The sequence below is a fragment of the Amphimedon queenslandica genome, unplaced genomic scaffold (assembly GCF_000090795.2).
Source record: "Amphimedon queenslandica unplaced genomic scaffold, v1.1 AMPQUscaffold_13372, whole genome shotgun sequence".
NCBI classification, from domain to species: domain Eukaryota; kingdom Metazoa; phylum Porifera; class Demospongiae; order Haplosclerida; family Niphatidae; genus Amphimedon; species Amphimedon queenslandica.
This window is the reverse complement of record NW_003546392.1, coordinates 88173-104584: the sequence shown is the minus strand read 5'-3', so window position 1 is coordinate 104584 and position 16412 is coordinate 88173. Positions and strand designations below refer to the sequence as shown.

The window sequence follows — 16412 nt, the reverse complement described above, 5'->3', positions numbered from 1 at the left end:
AATATTTTGTGTATAAATTTCTCATTTATAATAATTCTTAATTATAGACAAAACTCAAAAACACAATGATACACTATACTGTATAATGTGCATGGATCACTTAATAAGAAGAAATGACTGAAGCGGCTGCTGGAGTATATTGGCAGCTGCTGGATATGAATCATACATGTGGCACATGTAAATCAATACATTATTGATAGAGTTGATAAATGAAGTTTGTAAAGAGAGAGAGAGAGAGCAGTGAAGAATCTTCAGCCATCAATCACTGCTGTTGAGGATACGTCTAATAATTAACTGATAAGCCACACCCACTAATTAAACCACTCACCATTCTGTACTGCATGGGATGAGTGAATCCGCTAGCCATTGTATCGACCGGTGTACCCATTGTCCTACCATTGTTAATGCTAGCGGCCCCGCCCATGTGATGAGAATGGATGTGGTGGGGCACAGCTACATTATGGTGGGGCACAGCTGTATTATGATGAAAAGGAATACCACTGGACTGGGACAACATGTGTAGCGGAGGCTGGTAATCTAAGAGAGCATTAATTAGAATTAGTGGGCATTAAATAGAATACCTCTATCATAACTGTTAGTGTGAATGGGAGGTACCTCCATAGACTATAAAGAGGGCAGCAATGAATAATTAATTAATTAATACGTGTGCCTACATTGTTAATTAAATGAGTGGGCAGTGTGGTACCAGCTGGTTTAGAGTGCATTTGCCTTATAACTGAAGTTGGTAAGAAACTGAGCGACGAGTTATTAGACTAATAAATAAATAAATAAATAACTTAATTAATTAATTAATGAGGTCTTTACCCTTTGAGTGATGACTCGTTGCCGTTCTTTCTCAGCTGCTAACAACTGTCTTTCTTGTCTTTCCTTTTCAGCCATTATCTGATTCAGTTCTGATCTTCTCCTTAACTCCATTTCCGATACCCAACTGATCCCATGCTGTTGTCCTGACGACTGCTGACTCAGCGTGTGACCAGGCCGAACTTGAACCGAATGATGAGACTTGTATAAGTTTGGTCTGTAAGCCACACCTCCTGTCACGCCCCACCGAGGGTGTGTCCACTCTTGATGAGTCTGATACCGCCCACCTCCTCTCAATCTATTAATTAATTAATTTAATGACCACACCCACAATATTATCGTACTGTAAAGGTTGTAGCTGTTCGGATTCATCAGAGAACAAAGTTCTGTTAACGTGTCCGCTGGTGGGCGGGACCTGATATTGCTAATTATTATTAATTTATTATTAATATTCATGAGTACTTACTTCTCTTCTACCGTGGGAAACATGTCCTTCAATTCCGGTCCCCGGAGGCCCCCCGTGTGGTGAATTTATAGCCGCTAGTAGTTTATTAAAGGCACTTTGATCTTGATCTACTTCCTGAGGGCGTGGCTCTTCAATCTCGTCTAACGTCATAGCACGTAATGGTCTCGTGGGGGCCTCCCCACTGCCCCCTGGGGGAATTTTTAAAACATTCAAGAGAGCATTAGTCAGTTGATGTTTATCAGTGATTGCAGGTAGTCCCTCCTTATTGTTATTATTATTAATGGGTGTGGCCTCCTCTTCATCACTGTCTGATGCTAGTGCTCGGCAGATACTCACTCCGGTACTAAAATCAAACCCGTCCAGCATGAACTCCTGATCATCATCGTATGGAGAGGAGGAGGGCAGGCCAGAGTCATAGTCATCTTTTGACGTATCACCAACACTTGACGAGGGGGAGGGGTCTGAACTGACTCCGCCTTCTTCTATTTGTTTATCGTCAACTGAAGATACATTGGTCCCTCCTGGTTTAATGGCTATAAAAATAATGGGCATTAATTAGAATAAACATGACATGCACATGTACAGTGGTATCGTCCCAACTCAGTTTGGACCGGAAGTGGAAGTAGCTGCAAGGAATTTGAAAAATGTAGTCAAGTCACTAATGAAGCGTTATAGCGGCTATGTTGTTTCAGTCTTAAAGCAGCTTTGCTCTTCCTGATAAGCAGTACAATAGCTACTGGAGTCAACTAGTCTTTATAAAGGCCATCATTATCAGAAGATCTGAGTCTGTTAGCTTTTAAAAGAAGAGTTATCAGTTTGGTCACTCGACTACATGTGCTTATGTAAACTATGACATCATAAAATGCCATAGCAGTTAGCTTTGGTATGCCATTGGGTTTATAGGGAGAACCCGGTTCTCAGGGTTCCCAAGGGCTGAGAGACCCAAGACCTGAGATCCTTTGGGTGACTAAGAACCTGTGAAAGTTTCATTCTTATCCCATATTTCTATAAAAAGTTATTCCAGTTTTTATTGGTCCAAACTCAGTTGGTATAGTGCAGAGTTGTAAATGAAGTAATTATAAATCATTAAAATCAATTATAATTATTTCAACATAATTCCTTCATAAAACTGACCTTCTCTCTCCAGCTCATGGTCCTCCATTCCTTTTAGTTCCATTATTTCGTTACAATCCGTTGGACCGTAGGACATCCACTCCGGCTCCTCGTCCAGTCGACCAGTGTCCACTGACTCTCTCCAGCTACTGCCACGCCTCTTGGGTGGCTCCTGCCACTCCCCCTTTCCTCCGTTGCCACGGGAACGATAAGGAATGTGATCAATGACCTTATGACTGGAGGGTGTGGTCACTCTGTGATGATAAAAAACTTCATCTTTTTCTGATTCCGCTGAGTCACCATTATTTGTTTGATTAGTGGGCGGAGCCTGTGGCCCATTCTTGACAGGAGATTCCCTCCAGGAGCAGCCGGAACCAAAGGATCGTCTCTGAGGACTCAGTGTAACCTTAGCTGATGTCTTGGGATCTGAAAGAGAATAGGATATTTGGAATCAGTTCAAACAGAGCATCTTAGGGCATACCGTGTTCTCTTATTAATGACAGGGTTGCTGGGTGCTTTGGTTTCATATCGTCGACTAGACTATTAATACACAATACAACAGTATAATAAATATATACTCACGTACTGCAAGAACTTACTCAGTCTCAGGATCATTGGGGTCATTGTTGCTGCTGCTGGAGCTGTTGTGTCTCCTGGTGATGATTGGAATACAAAATAAAACATGAAATGTCCTCCTTTTTCTCTCTCTTACTTGAGTATTTCTTTGACTATTTCAACTTCCATTGTATCAAAGTGAGGAACAGGAGACAATAGACTAAGTGTCACCTCTTTGAGCAGCAACAGGTCATCCTAATGCATGGACGTGTACCAATAATAAGAACATGTGCTTTGATACAAGGTAATCTAACTGGACTAAAACACTTGTGGTTTTCATGATGGTTTCACATGCAACCATTAGCTAAACTCTGCAATACTCCATTACAATAATGGCCCTAATTATACTAAACTGTAATGGCTTGATATAGTCCCAGTACCAGCTGGTCTAAACCCTTACCCTAGTGTAGACTAGTCTATTACTGTTCCCACAGAGATCCTTTGCTCCTAAATCAGTGCCTCCTTCTTCTTCAATAAGAGGAGCTTCATTCTCCAAGGGTCCCCGGTCTTCCTCTTGTACAGTCTCTTCTTGTTTATCAACTGTATCTTCGGTAGTTTGGGCTGGTGGGTGGGACTTATTTGAAGCATTATTCTTTCTATTGTGGGTCTTCCCTGATTGGGTAAGGTTCCTTGTTGAATGAGTCTCTCGTGGTTTCCTGTGTTCATCCTTCCCTGGGCGGTGCCTTCCTTTATGAGCAGACTCCCACCCACTGCCCTTAGCTTTAACGGAGCCATCGTGTGTACTTGTGCTGCCATGGTAACGAGGGGTTGGCCCCGTAGTGTTCCTCTTACCCCCAAAGGACCGGGCGGAGCCCTCCTTCTTGTCCTGGGGGTGCCGATTACCTTTTAAGAATAAAATGAAATACATTTACAGTAGAGGGACATACCTGTGGAGTGGGTCTTTGAGGTGGATCCCGTTTTATTGGCATCAGGTTCTGTAGACATGGTGAGGTTAGTACTTATTAAAAACTCACTGGTAGAGAATAGGTACAAATTACTAGTAGAGAAAACTAAAAATGAATTAAACTGGAGGAGGTGAGTTTGATTGGATTTGCAAGTGATACTGTGCTAAAGGTCGGCTAGTGGCTGAAGTAAAGAGATATGAAGATCCTCTGCTGCTACCCTCCCTCTCTCTCTCTCTTTAGCGGATGGACTGGAGGAGGTGATCAGTCTCTTCTGTGAAGCAACTATTGCCTGTCTGTCGCTGGAGCAATGTATGGGTCACGTGACTAATCAATGACATCATCGGATAAGATTATGAAAAGTTATTAAATTATGAAGGGCGGGGATTGTGCCAATAATAATGATTTTGTTTCCAACAAAATTATAATAGAAATTACAACTAAAAAAGAAATCATGAGCTAATAATAATTATTAATTAATTAATTAAAAATGTTAATTGTTCATGCATACATGTCCTCCCTGTCTGCTGACTCAGCACTCTCCCCGCTAATGTTACTAAAGTTAAGGAAGTGGGTGGGTCGATGGACCTCATGATAAAACTCCTTAGGATTAGAGAGAATCAACTCGTAACTCATGGTAGGAGAATGACGGACACCTTTAAATATAAAGAATAATTATATCATACTGTACATTATAATACAATTACCCATGAAATTATAGTTCCAGGACCCCTGGGCGGGGCACATGAAGAACCCGAGGAATCTATCGGAGAGAAGCATCTGAACCTTCTCATAGTGGGAGGGTAGATAGCCTTGAGGGTTGTTACTGGAGTCTTTATTGGACCGCCCCCACTCATAGCCCGAGGGTGTCAGCTTGTAGGCCGTTAGAGAACATGATCCAGGTGTAAAACTGATGAATGATAAGGACTATACAGTGGCAATAATATCAGTACCTGCATGTAATATCGATGGTTTTCTCTCCATCCCACGATGGGTTCTCCGCCATTATCTTAGCGTGTAGAGTAACGTCTTGAGGTGAGAGCTGAGGGAGCTCGTTGGGTTGAGTGTGTATCCAACCTAACGGTTCCATATCCTAACAGGAAGAAGAGAGGAAGGACTGGACTACCAGTGACAGTAAGAATAGGATACCTTGAGGTACTCGTGGTGAGGTAAGGCATTCGGTAAATGGACAGACTATAACAAATAAACAAACAAATAAACAAACAAATAAATAAACAAGCTATGTTTTATTGATTCACCAGTACCTGATGAGTCCCCCACTGTGGTACCAAGACTATACAGTGGATCTCCTTCACCTGAGGATTGTCGGGAGGGCTCACTCCATAGATGTAACCACAGATCTAAAGAGAAAGGACACTATCATACGCAGCTGGTAATTTTGAAGAAGCTACAAGTAGAAGAACTGCCGAACTATTGGTATTCATTAATTTGTGTTTGTGTCTCATTTAGCATTAAGATAATGGTTTAAAATGGCTGGTTGTACTATTTTAGAAAATGGCTATCAAAACACAAAACTTGCCAAAACTATCCTTGTCCAAATATAACCACTGTAAACTGTACAGAGAACAGAGGACACCATGTACACTTACTTGTGTCCTCAGGTCTGATATGACAATAAACTTCTTGAGTATGTTCTTAGGCAGTATGTAAGTATAGCCAGTTTCTTTAATGTCGTCTGATGACACATATATATGATTGGTCCTGAGGTGAAGGTTAGTTGCTGAAATGGCTCTCACTCTCCACTCAGTCTTGGAGGAGAAGGTCTGTCTCTCATAGTTGCTGGTCGTCGTGACGATGATCTCATCTCCGTGCTTGTTAATGGTCCGGGTTGTTGTTGCGGTAAGTTGACTTTGCTCTTTCGTTTGTTTTTCAATTTCAGCAATTTGCTGCCTTTGCTGTGAAGGAGCACTGATCTCCATTCCTAATATGATGTCTCTGATCTCAGACTGAGTCAGTGAAGCTACATTCACACTAGAGAAGACAATACATACTCATACCCAGGTAATCAACGTTACTGTACAATCTATCTACTTGTTTTTCTTTCCATAGTCGGCTAATATAAGATCTTTCAGTGCTACTTCAACTCTGATCCATTCCTCATCATTAAGTGTTGGCCAGATGTGGTGCGGCTCTGTAATGGTTGTCTTGTCAGGTTTAAGGATCACTTTAGTCCGTTCTGTATTGACATGAAGAGCTCTTAGTATGAGGATCAGTCTGGAGAATGCCTAAAGAATACAAGGAACTTTAATAAAAATAGAGAATTCTCTCCTGGTCATTTTTGTTACAATTTGCCACTAACAGTGTATGATGGAATACTCTTCAACCAGTCGTCATATAAATTGAATAACACCATCTGAGGCTCAGTGGCCTTCAGTATAAGATCACCTAACTTCTCTACCTAAAGACATGATGACATCATCAACCATCACATGACATGACTGCCACACCTACCTTCAAACAGGCTTGAAACGGCAGCTGCAACTCACTCCCTTTTATTACTATATTAGGAAAATCCAACAAGTGAACCTAAAACAATTAATTAATAAATAATTATTAATTAACATAAGCCACACCTCTAGAGGATCAAGCATTCCTTTCCTGGTTACAATAATCTGTTTGGGTTGTTCCTCCACTGGCAGTGACCGAATGAGAGCTGCCACTTCTTCCGCTGTCTTCCATTTTGCCAGCTGGCCCAGACGCTTCTGCCCCGCCCACACTGAAGTGTGGATAATCTTTAGGAAGAGCTGGCCAGTACGTGGATTGAATATAAAGATGGCTCCATTAATTGGCTTTGTAGTTAAATTACCTTCAAATGTCTATCAAAAAGAAATCGACAGCTTAAAGTACATGTACAGTGCAGTTATTAATATTTGGTGACTACATTCTTCATCACAACATTATTAGTTTATAACAAAGCCAAGGACACCATTAATACACTATCCCTCATCAACAACAAACTCCAGCTGGTCACTATACACCACCAGCTGCAGTGGATAGTGAGGGGGTGGGGCAGGGGGAGGAGCTAACCTTATGAATGGTAACCCGGTAAACATTGGTATCATCAACAAACCAAATGATTTGATTTGAGAATAACTCTCCGTAATTCTGTGAGGAGAGGTAAGGCTCCGTTGGCTCAGAGGAATACAGCTGGAGTGCTTTCCTAATCCTTTCTCTCAGGACATAGAGGGCAGGGTTAGCCTTCATTATCTTGGACATGGCCTGCTGGATTAGAGGTTTCATTCCCGGGATCCAACTTCCAAATGCACTGCATGGGAATGGAAATACGAGAATGAAATTTATTATTAATTTATGTGCCTTTAATTCGAAGTTATTACTCACTAAATTTGCTAAACATTAACCCACACAGTTAATATTAGGCCCGGCCCCCTACCTGTGTAAATTATAAGCGAGATCAATACCAATCATGGCCCCGGTGGGTGATGGGTAGATGCTCATGTTGTCAGTGGTGTAGTCGAGGAACTTGGCACGAGCGTATCTTTCAACATCATGAGAGTCATAGTCACCCCATCTTAACTGTACATCTACCCAATACTTCTGGGTAGTGGTGGCGTCCATTATATCTCTGTTAGGAATAATAATAATAATAATAATAATAATAATAATAATAATAATAATAATAATAATAATAATAATAATAATAATAATAATAATCAATTATTAGTCGTTGCTCAGTATTTGTGGTAGTATTTTAATCACAAACAATAATCTGTTCATTGGATTGACAGATAGCAACAAATCATCACAGCAACAACAACAAACAAACAAACAAACAAACAAACAACTGTTGTTGTTACTTTGAATCAGCCAGTAGAGATGGTTTTGACACGTTCCACTTGTAAGAGGCGAACAGAAGAATGTCAGCACATGAGGAGTTCATCTTGTAAGACTTCCTCGGGTGAATGGTCTCTTTCTGTACTGTCTCTATCTCTAGTGCGTCCAGCTCCTGATCAAACACCTGTGGGCAGGGCCAGTTATTAATACTAGTTATTAAAAGAGGTGTGGCTACCTGACACAAGTCCATGACAACACTTTCGTGTATCTTCTGCCACAAGTGAGCTCGGAAGATTTGAATCAGTGAGATCTTTAGTGTTGGGATCTTTCCATGCATAAAGATACCAGTGAGATCCAGCTGTACTTGAAAACCTACATACACCTGAAGAAAGAGGTAACCACACCCCCTAATTAACGTACATTAGCTCTGTTAATGGTAGGAGACCACCAGAGGGTGAACCTTCTGTTTGGTATCTGGTTCAGTCCTGAGCGCTGGGCGTTGGTCAACTTCTTGTACTTCATTGACTCCTCAAACCCACTCGCCTTCTCCCAAAACAGCCCCTCCCAGGTCGGGAAATAAGTGCCTAATTAATGAAATGGGTGTGGTCACATAAACAATTAATTGGTGGGTGTGGTCATTACCCTTAAAGAGGGTGTGTTCCAGTATCCCCTCCACTCCTCCTAATGCTTGTATCATGTCAGTCCGGTAGTTATTCAAGTTCCATAGTTTACCATCGTGTCTCTGATGAGTCCACCAGAAAGGATTCTGCTTGAGTACCTGCAGTCATATAATGATAATAAACCACAGCCACACCCACCCATCACCTGATACTGCTTAAAGTCGGTCCTGACCCTCCATCCCTTATCATAGGCCAGTGTGTGCCTGTCCTTTTGGAAGAGGGTGTTGATCCTTGGGATCCCTCTGTCCCAGGAGTCCTCAAGGTCTTCCAGTGTTAGTCTCCGGTTCTGAGCATTAGCTTCTTGTCTCTTTAGTCTATACTCCGCCCACACTCTCTGACTGTCAATGAACTCACTCTCCCACGGCTGGATATAACTAGTTATTAATATCAGTTAATTAACTAGCTATTAACATCTATCAATTAACTAACCGGTATAGATTAGGGATCAGTTGGTCCTCATCGTGACTCATTCCTGATCTGAAGTGAGTGATACCAACGTCGGTCTGTTTGGACCACCTCAGGTCAGACTGCGGAATGAGGACGTGACCCATTGATAACATTCCCAGTCCTCCTAACTCTTTGGGGGTATAAAATACCACAGGGGGAAATCTGGAAGGCATTTTAGAATTAAGACCAATCTTAATACGAGTTTGAATCTATTAACAGTGAAGGGGGGACACAGTATCAAGGCACTGTCATGATATTATTAATTATTACCTTATTTTCACACTTTACTAGTAAGTCCAGCAGTTCTTGCGTATTGACCACTGCTTCTCTGAAATAGGTCATCAGACCAATCAGTGCTGTGTTCCACTTATTGATAATCTAAAGGACAAACAAACAACAATAAACAACAACATCCTCTTCTTGTTGTTGTTGTTTATACTTTAGTGAAGGTTGTTGATCCAGATGCCATCAGTATCTGTCTCACTCTGTTATGGAACCTGTGGAGTGAGTCGTTGTCCACCCGTAGGAAGCACTGGGCAGTCCTCTCCTTTGTCACCTGTATTAACGGGTACTCTAATTAATGCACACTATCCTAATTAATGCCCACCTCATTCTGGAGGTTCCATACTCCGTCTTTATGAGTGAATTCCTCGTACATCATCCGACACTTTGGGAGTATCCTCACCTCAAACCCGCCCATATTGAAGAGGAGGTTGGGGTTGTCTTTGCTGTAAACCGAAACAAAGCTGTTCTCCCACTGAATGGTCGTCACTGAGCGAGGGAGCCGGTTCTTAATCTCCCAAAATACAGCACGACCCCTGGGGGCAGAGACAATTAATAATAATAACAATTAACCCACTCACAGGTTCACGTCATGTTTCATGAGTCTCATTCTGGAGTCCCTCGGCCAGCACTTCTTGTTATTGTACCCAACAATGTTCTCATTGTTTGGGTCAGGGTGCTCCGTCAGGTAACGCTGGATCAGGTCTTTGGAATCATCAGCTGAAAACCTAATCACACGACAGGTTATTAATAGCTGGTTATTAAGTAGTTATTAATAGGTAGTTATTAATGGGTCTCAGTGACCAGTGTTATCAACAGATGGTTCAGACCGCCCGTCTGGTCATTAACTCATCACAGACCACTCCTATAATGGCCACACCCACCAGGAGACACTAACCTGAAGAACACATGAACCCTGTCAATGTAACGAGAGTATAATCTGATCGGGTGGACAGTCTCAGTGTCCACGTCCTGGTAGGTTAAAAAATCGTTGGGTAGTTGAGGAGGTCCTGCCATTTCACTAGCTCTTTGAAGACCAAGTACCAGCAGATCAAGAACCAACCCGTAATACTGGACTACGAACGAGGCAAACTGGAGTCCTCTTATGATACCGTAAGAATTGGTGTGGTTCATGTCCTATTCATACGATGATCATTATACATAGATGTACTGCCAGTACTTACCTTATAATTGATGACCACGTTGTTCTTAGCCGTCATGTAGTCAGCGATGTTATGATCAACAATCAGTCGTAGCAGTCGATTCAATAAAGTTAGATCAATCTTCTCGTACAACTTTTCAAAGGAAGTCTCCATCATCACGTTACACTCACCCTCCCCTGTGTCCCACACGTCTTGTAGATTATTAATACCTGGATATTAATAACTAGTGTTAATTAACTGGGGAGCAACAAAGCTAAAAAATCAGGCCAACTTTTGCCAAAATTGAAAAGGAGAGAATTCTCTATTTTTATTACATTTTCTGATACATAATGATGTCCTTATGCTGTGTAGAAAGTTTGAGCTGATTCAGACTTCAATTTTTCAAGTTACGGTCCTTTTAAGAAAACGTCAAAAATCTGAAAAATACTCAAGGCTATAGCCCATGGTTTTTTCCAAAAAATGGCTAAAAAATCACCATAAATTTTTATTACATTTTCTGTTACATATTGATGTCCTTATGCTGTGTAGCAAGTTTGAGCTGATTCCGACTTCAATTTTTCAAGTTACGGTTATTTTAAGAAAACGTCAAAAATCTGAAAAATACCCAAGGCTATAGTCCATGGTTTTTTCCAAAAAAATGGCTTCAAAATCACCATAAATTTTTATTACAATTTCTGTTACATATTGATGTCCTTATGCTGTGTAGCAAGTTTGAGCTGATTCCGACTTCAATTTTTCAAGTTACGGTCATTTTAAGAAAACGTCAAAAATTTGAAAAATACCCAAGGCTATAGCCCATGGTTTTTTCCAAAAAATGGCTAAAAAATCACCCTAAATTTTTATTACATTTTCCAATACATATTGATGTCCTTATGCTGTGTAGAAAGTTTGAGCTGATTCCAACTTCAATTTTTCAAGTTACGGTTATTTTAAGAAAACGTCAAAAATTTGAAAAATACCCAAGGCTATAGTCCATGGTTTTTTTCCAAAAATTGGCCAAAAAATCACCCCAAACTTTTATTACATTTTCCAATACATATTGATGTCCTTATGCTGTGTAGAAAGTTTGAGCTGATTCCGACTTCAATTTTTCAAGTTATGGTCATTTTAAGAAAACGTCAAAAATTTGAAAAAGACCCAAGACTATAGTCCATGGTTTTTTTCCAAAAAATGGCCAAAAAATCACCCCAAATTTTTATTACACTTTCTGATACATATTGATGTCCTTATGCTGTGTAGCAAGTTTGAGCTGATTCCGACTTCAATTTTTCAAGTTACGGCCATTTTAAGAAAACGTCAAAAATTTGAAAAAGACCCAAGACTATAGTCCATGGTTTTTTCCAAAAAAATGGCTTCAAAATCACTCCAAATTTTTATTACATTTTCTAATACATATTGATGTCCTTATGCTGTGTAGCAAGTTTGAGCTGATTCCGACTTCAATTTTTCAAGTTATGGTCATTTTAAGAAAACGTCAAAAATTTGAAAAAGACCCAAGACTATAGTCCATGGTTTTTTCCAAAAAAATGGCTTCAAAATCACTCCAAATTTTTATTACATTTTCTAATACATATACCGTACATTATATTATCCAAATATTAATAAGGTTCCTTACCTTGGCACCACTTGTAGACCAGTAGCGGAGGTGGTTCAGTATCAGCTGGTTTGATCCATGGAGGGAACAGTCTCCTCTTGTCGGCCTCATACCACAAGTATTGGTCTAAGTATGCATCAGTAATCTTCTCCAACGGCTCCACGTCATAGACTGGGATCAAGTGACTGTACAGGTCCATGAATTCAATACCAACCTATTGCAACAAGTAGGTGTGGTTATTAGTGGGTGTGGTCACATACCTCTTTAAAGGCCCTCTGTGTCAGCAGGTGCCTTTTTACTCTGGAGAGCGTCTCGTGAGGATTATCATAAGCCTGTTCTATCAGCCCCAGTTCTTCTCTTTGCGACTGATTCAAACGACTTTTAACACTAAGAGGGAAAGACAGCTGGTAATGTACAGCTGGTACTTGTGGAGGTAAAGTTTTGTTGGTCACTGAATTTTTAATTTATCAAATTACACATTTAAAGAAACACAAAAGTTTAAAACAATGGCTAGTATTTCACAATCAATAGACCAAACTCCCCTCCTCCTCCTCTAAAGTTACCAGTATATAATCACATATCCCAATACCTGTAAGCTTCCTTGAGTCTCTCCAGGGCTAATATCAACAGTTTTGTGTCATGTTTGTAGGATAAAGGAGGGAAGGGAATGGGAGAGAACCTCCTGCTCTCCAGCCAGTGTACAGTAGTAGTGTATATAGCCACTGCCTCTTCTGCAGTGACATAGGGGCCATCCTTGAGATAGTTGTGCTGTCTCTCCTGCTCTGCTTTCAAATAGAGTCTAGTCAGACGACCCAGGTTCTTCTTACAGACGGTTTTATCAACAGTTGCTCCTCGTCTGATACGTTCTCTATTGTAATGGGCAGTGTTGGTCCACCAGTCAGCTTTGGACTTTACATAACGGAGTATCATGTTCTCGACTGGTATCGGCAGACCGGGTACCTTCCAGGGTATGTTAGCCTTCCAGCAGCGCCAGGCCTCACTCAAGTGCTGGAGTATCACACGAGCTTTGTTCTGTTTGATACCCTCCGGCATCATGTCAAGAATATCATGCATTACCTGCAGAATAAAGTAATTAAATGATTAATTAACTGATTAATTAAATAATATTTGGTCCTCAGTGGTGCTATGGTTTGTCGTCATGACAACATCAGACGGTAATTCCAACTTATAACTCATCACTGAACCAAAACAATTACTCATTAATAACTATAATTAACTCACAGCTGCTCTGAGCTCAAGGTCAAAATGGCTCTCCACCCGTTGCTTAGTAACAGTCTTGGCCACGCCCTTTGAGTGTCGTCCCTCAAACTGACGTGAGAGGAGGTTCCCCAACCACCTCTCCAGGAGAGGGACTATCCCTCGCATAAAAAATATCCAGACCCTCCAGCCGGGGGCCCAAATACCAACACCAGGTCCCTTGCCCACTGGGCCCTATAAAGACAGTAATGAGTAGATAGAGTCTTCCATTAGAGAGTCCTTACTGTGTTGAACCGGTAGTATATGACGTGTTTCAGGTCCTTACACATTCTGATTTGTCTCATTAGCTTATACTTGTAGCGGTACATACCAGTCAGCTGGCCAATGTGAGAGAATATGTACTGGATACCGTCGGCTAACTGTATGATAGAGAAATGGTAATATAGTGACCAGTGTGTGTCTGGAGGTGAGTATCAGTAATGTAATACCTGAATCCCTTGATATCTGCCCTCAGCTTCACCTCAAGCAGATATCTCAGTCCTCAGGTATTACATTACTGATACACACACAGCTGGTCAATATTATACATTAATACATTGTACAATGTAGATGCAAAGAAAGAAGAAAGGTTGTTGGTTTACCTGGTAGGCGTCCACATTCCCTAGTCTGTACTGCACGTGTGAGTCAACCACAAGTTTAGTCAATCGAAGGATCTCACGGCACAAGTGAAAGGCGTTACCAAACCGAGACTTCTTCCTTTCCTTAGTCGTGAGTGTCTTGACCGGCTTTAGGTTGAAGTTGTAATCAAGGTGAAGGTAGTTTAGGTTCTTCCGATGGATCAGCAAGTTCAGCATGTTGTAACCTTGACGACAGACCTGGAGACCAGCCTCTACCCAGTCCAACTTTGTCGACTGGAAGAACTTGGTCTGCTTGAAAGAACGAAACAGATACCTACAATAAATAATGAAGGATTACTAACGTCATGTTAGTATTAAAGTACCTTTTCTTCATTGCTTTAGGTGGTCTGTGTTTCAAGGAGTTCAGTACAAATATTTTTAATAATTTCTGATAGGAGACCCTAACTTTAACCGGCTGGTTAGGGGGGCAGTGCTCCTGGTACCACATCTTAACCAGGGGAACATCAACAGCTCTACGAGAGTGCCCCGCCCTCAAGTTAAAGGGGCGTGGTGCCCAGAGGAGAGCAATACCATTGGAAGTGTTATCAGTATAAAGGGGCGTGTCACTCAGGATTGGTTCCACGTAATCAGGAAGAAAGAACTCCTCATCTTCGTCAGGTTCAGGCTCCTCAATCTAATAATAATAATAATAATAATAATAATAATAATAATAATAAATAAATAAATAAAACCTACTTTCACAGCATGGCGATGAGATATTGGATTAATTAAAGGGTCGAAATAAAAAGCTGGTAAATTGGGATCCTCAGTCTTTATGAAGACCACAGTGGGGTAATGATACCTGACAATGGAGAGACAGTGTCACATGATAGTCACATGACACCTACCAGGAGAGGTGGACATAGAGCGGAAGGTTATTGTACAAATAAGGAAAGGCGATCCTGTACTCGGTCCTGATTGGCTGGCGAATGATAATCTTATTAATGTCATTGAACTCGTTCCAGTCCTCGTCACTATGGTAACAAGCCACACCCACTAATTAAACTAACACAAAAAGACTTACCCTATTTCCTGGTGCTCTTTAATTAGAGGTTCAAATTTCGGACCACCTGGTATAGCAAGATTGAGTGCCTTAGCAGTGAAGAAAGACTTCATGTCAAATAAATAAAAATAATTATCATCAGCAAGATCAGTGAGTAGCTGGTTTCCAAGACGATAGAGTGTTGACATAATTGATAAAGAGAGGTTCCAAGTACGGTAGGAGGAGCCACACACGAACCTAAAGGAGAAGGTGAGTCATGAAAAGGCGGCCATAACGCATGATATAACTGGTACTTTGTTCCCACTAATGGTTTGTGGTCGTAGAACCAGTCGTAGACTGCTGAGTCCTCCTCCTCATCAAGATCCATTTGTATGGCCTCCAGAGGTTCAACGTCCAACACATTATCAGCATAGTCCAGGGGAGGCTCCTCATCATCAAAGGGAGGAAACCTCATCCTTTTAAAGTGACGCCTGTCTCTCTTCTCACGTCTCATCATGATCCACATAGTGCTATAAACCACACCTACTCATTAATTAATATCAACCACACCCACTCACCCCCATTGCGCAATATAGATAGGTTCAGAGACCCAGGGTATCTCATTAACAAAGGTGATTGCTCCGGTGATGTGGTATATCACTGACACGTCTCTGATCTGTTCCCACGGCATTGGCATGTTCTCTAATAGCTTCATCATCGCATGAGGCATGTACTTCAGGGCCCTATGAATAATTAATTAACCACACCCACCAATTAATAATTAGCCACACCCATTCATTAATAACTCACCCCAGGTACACTCTCTTGTCATTCCGGAACTTCTTGTGAGTCATGTCCCCATGGTCCCGTATGATCTTACGGACGTGTTCTGGAGGCATGTCCTCCTTCTGGGCCTCAACAAAACCAAACTTCCTCTTTTCGCTGTACCTCTTGGACTGGAGCTGCTGCCATTTCTTAGCTGAAGAAAATAATAATAATAATAATAATAATAATAATATCAATTGTTTCCTCTAATAAGATATTAACACAGTTATTAATTGATTAACTGATTAATGCGGAATAGAGGCGGGGCTTACTATAGGCCAGTGTGAATCAAAAAGTATATTAATTAATACTTTGAGCAGAATACCAGCCACACCCATTAATTAAAATCCAATTAATTATCGTCCACCCATAACTAGTTTCCATTAGTTCACCTTTATCCTCCAGTATCTCTTCTGGCAGTGGCTCGTGGTAGGGGAAAGGGTGTGGCTGTCTTTGTATCAATGGATGCAACAATGACATCTTGAGTCACCTTCACCTCCACGACTATAAACTGATAAAGAAGAGAAAAAAGAAAAGGGAGAGAGAAAGAGAGTTATCACGAGGTGAGAGAGAAATCCCTCCAAACCTCAAGAAAACGTGGAGACGACGTTAGGATCACGTGAGCATAATAATTGTAAATGGGTGTGGCTATTTATTAATGGCTACTTTTCCATTCTACTGCAGACTGCAGCTATGCGTTTTAAAAATAGGTAGAATGATTGAAAATGCATTTCAGTATTATGATTGTTATTATTTTTATAGATACTTACTGCTAGAGCTGAGGTTCAGCTCAGAAAGAGATAGGAGCCATGT

General features: G+C 41.0%; 2 protein-coding genes across 3 annotated transcripts; both read right to left on the bottom strand.

The window, feature by feature from the left end:
* Nucleotides 1-17: 17 nt before the first annotated feature.
* On the bottom strand, nucleotides 18-4207 carry LOC100639191 (uncharacterized). 2 transcript variants are annotated; one of them, XM_003387082.3, is made up of 13 exons: nucleotides 3904-4207; nucleotides 3417-3859; nucleotides 3114-3211; nucleotides 3001-3054; nucleotides 2883-2941; nucleotides 2423-2827; nucleotides 1289-1821; nucleotides 1167-1246; nucleotides 826-1120; nucleotides 675-773; nucleotides 582-624; nucleotides 329-537; nucleotides 18-283 (listed from the first exon to the last, which is right to left on the bottom strand). In XM_003387082.3, the coding sequence occupies exons 1-13, from the start codon at nucleotides 3959-3961 to the stop codon at nucleotides 263-265; spliced, it is 2397 nt and encodes a 798-aa protein (XP_003387130.1). In that variant the 5' UTR covers nucleotides 3962-4207; the 3' UTR covers nucleotides 18-262. The 2 variants fall into 2 exon arrangements, with proteins under 2 accessions (XP_003387130.1, XP_019853010.1); XM_019997451.1 differs by having other exon boundaries at nucleotides 1167-1237.
* Nucleotides 4208-4284: 77 nt separating this feature from the next.
* On the bottom strand, nucleotides 4285-16264 carry LOC100639065 (pre-mRNA-processing-splicing factor 8). The gene is made up of 39 exons (XM_003387081.2): nucleotides 16186-16264; nucleotides 15992-16110; nucleotides 15585-15753; nucleotides 15353-15517; nucleotides 15089-15304; nucleotides 14817-15032; nucleotides 14641-14766; nucleotides 14489-14594; nucleotides 14116-14426; nucleotides 13757-14066; nucleotides 13400-13534; nucleotides 13140-13349; nucleotides 12487-12974; nucleotides 12158-12284; nucleotides 11919-12111; nucleotides 10325-10512; nucleotides 10039-10277; nucleotides 9722-9868; nucleotides 9466-9676; nucleotides 9298-9414; nucleotides 9129-9236; nucleotides 8841-9067; nucleotides 8557-8785; nucleotides 8374-8509; nucleotides 8152-8315; nucleotides 7967-8113; nucleotides 7755-7915; nucleotides 7331-7522; nucleotides 6967-7204; nucleotides 6513-6755; nucleotides 6391-6465; nucleotides 6239-6337; nucleotides 5971-6164; nucleotides 5529-5910; nucleotides 5184-5279; nucleotides 5068-5112; nucleotides 4872-5011; nucleotides 4626-4828; nucleotides 4285-4574 (listed from the first exon to the last, which is right to left on the bottom strand). Exons 2-39 carry the CDS (start codon nucleotides 16077-16079, stop codon nucleotides 4420-4422), a joined length of 6996 nt encoding a protein of 2331 aa, XP_003387129.1. The 5' UTR covers nucleotides 16080-16110; nucleotides 16186-16264; the 3' UTR covers nucleotides 4285-4419.
* Between the last annotated feature and the right edge of the window lie 148 nt (nucleotides 16265-16412).

Bases quoted from the DNA above. Each gene is read 5' to 3' on its own strand.
- LOC100639191 (XM_003387082.3), bottom strand. From the start codon at position 3,961: ATGTCTACAGAACCTGATGCCAATAAAACGGGATCCACCTCAAAGACC. The intron at 625-674 runs GTAGGCACACGT...CCCTCTTTATAG, and splicing joins CCACTCATTTAATTAACAAT to TCTATGGAGGTACCTCCCAT. The intron at 538-581 runs GTATTCTATTTA...ATGCTCTCTTAG, and splicing joins CACTAACAGTTATGATAGAG to ATTACCAGCCTCCGCTACAC.
- LOC100639065 (XM_003387081.2), bottom strand. From the start codon at position 16,079: ATGTCATTGTTGCATCCATTGATACAAAGACAGCCACACCCTTTCCCC. The intron at 9,869-10,038 runs GTTAGTGTCTCC...TCGTGTGATTAG, and splicing joins AGGGTTCATGTGTTCTTCAG to GTTTTCAGCTGATGATTCCA. The intron at 8,510-8,556 runs GTGATGGGTGGG...ATATGACTGCAG, and splicing joins CCGACTTTAAGCAGTATCAG to GTACTCAAGCAGAATCCTTT.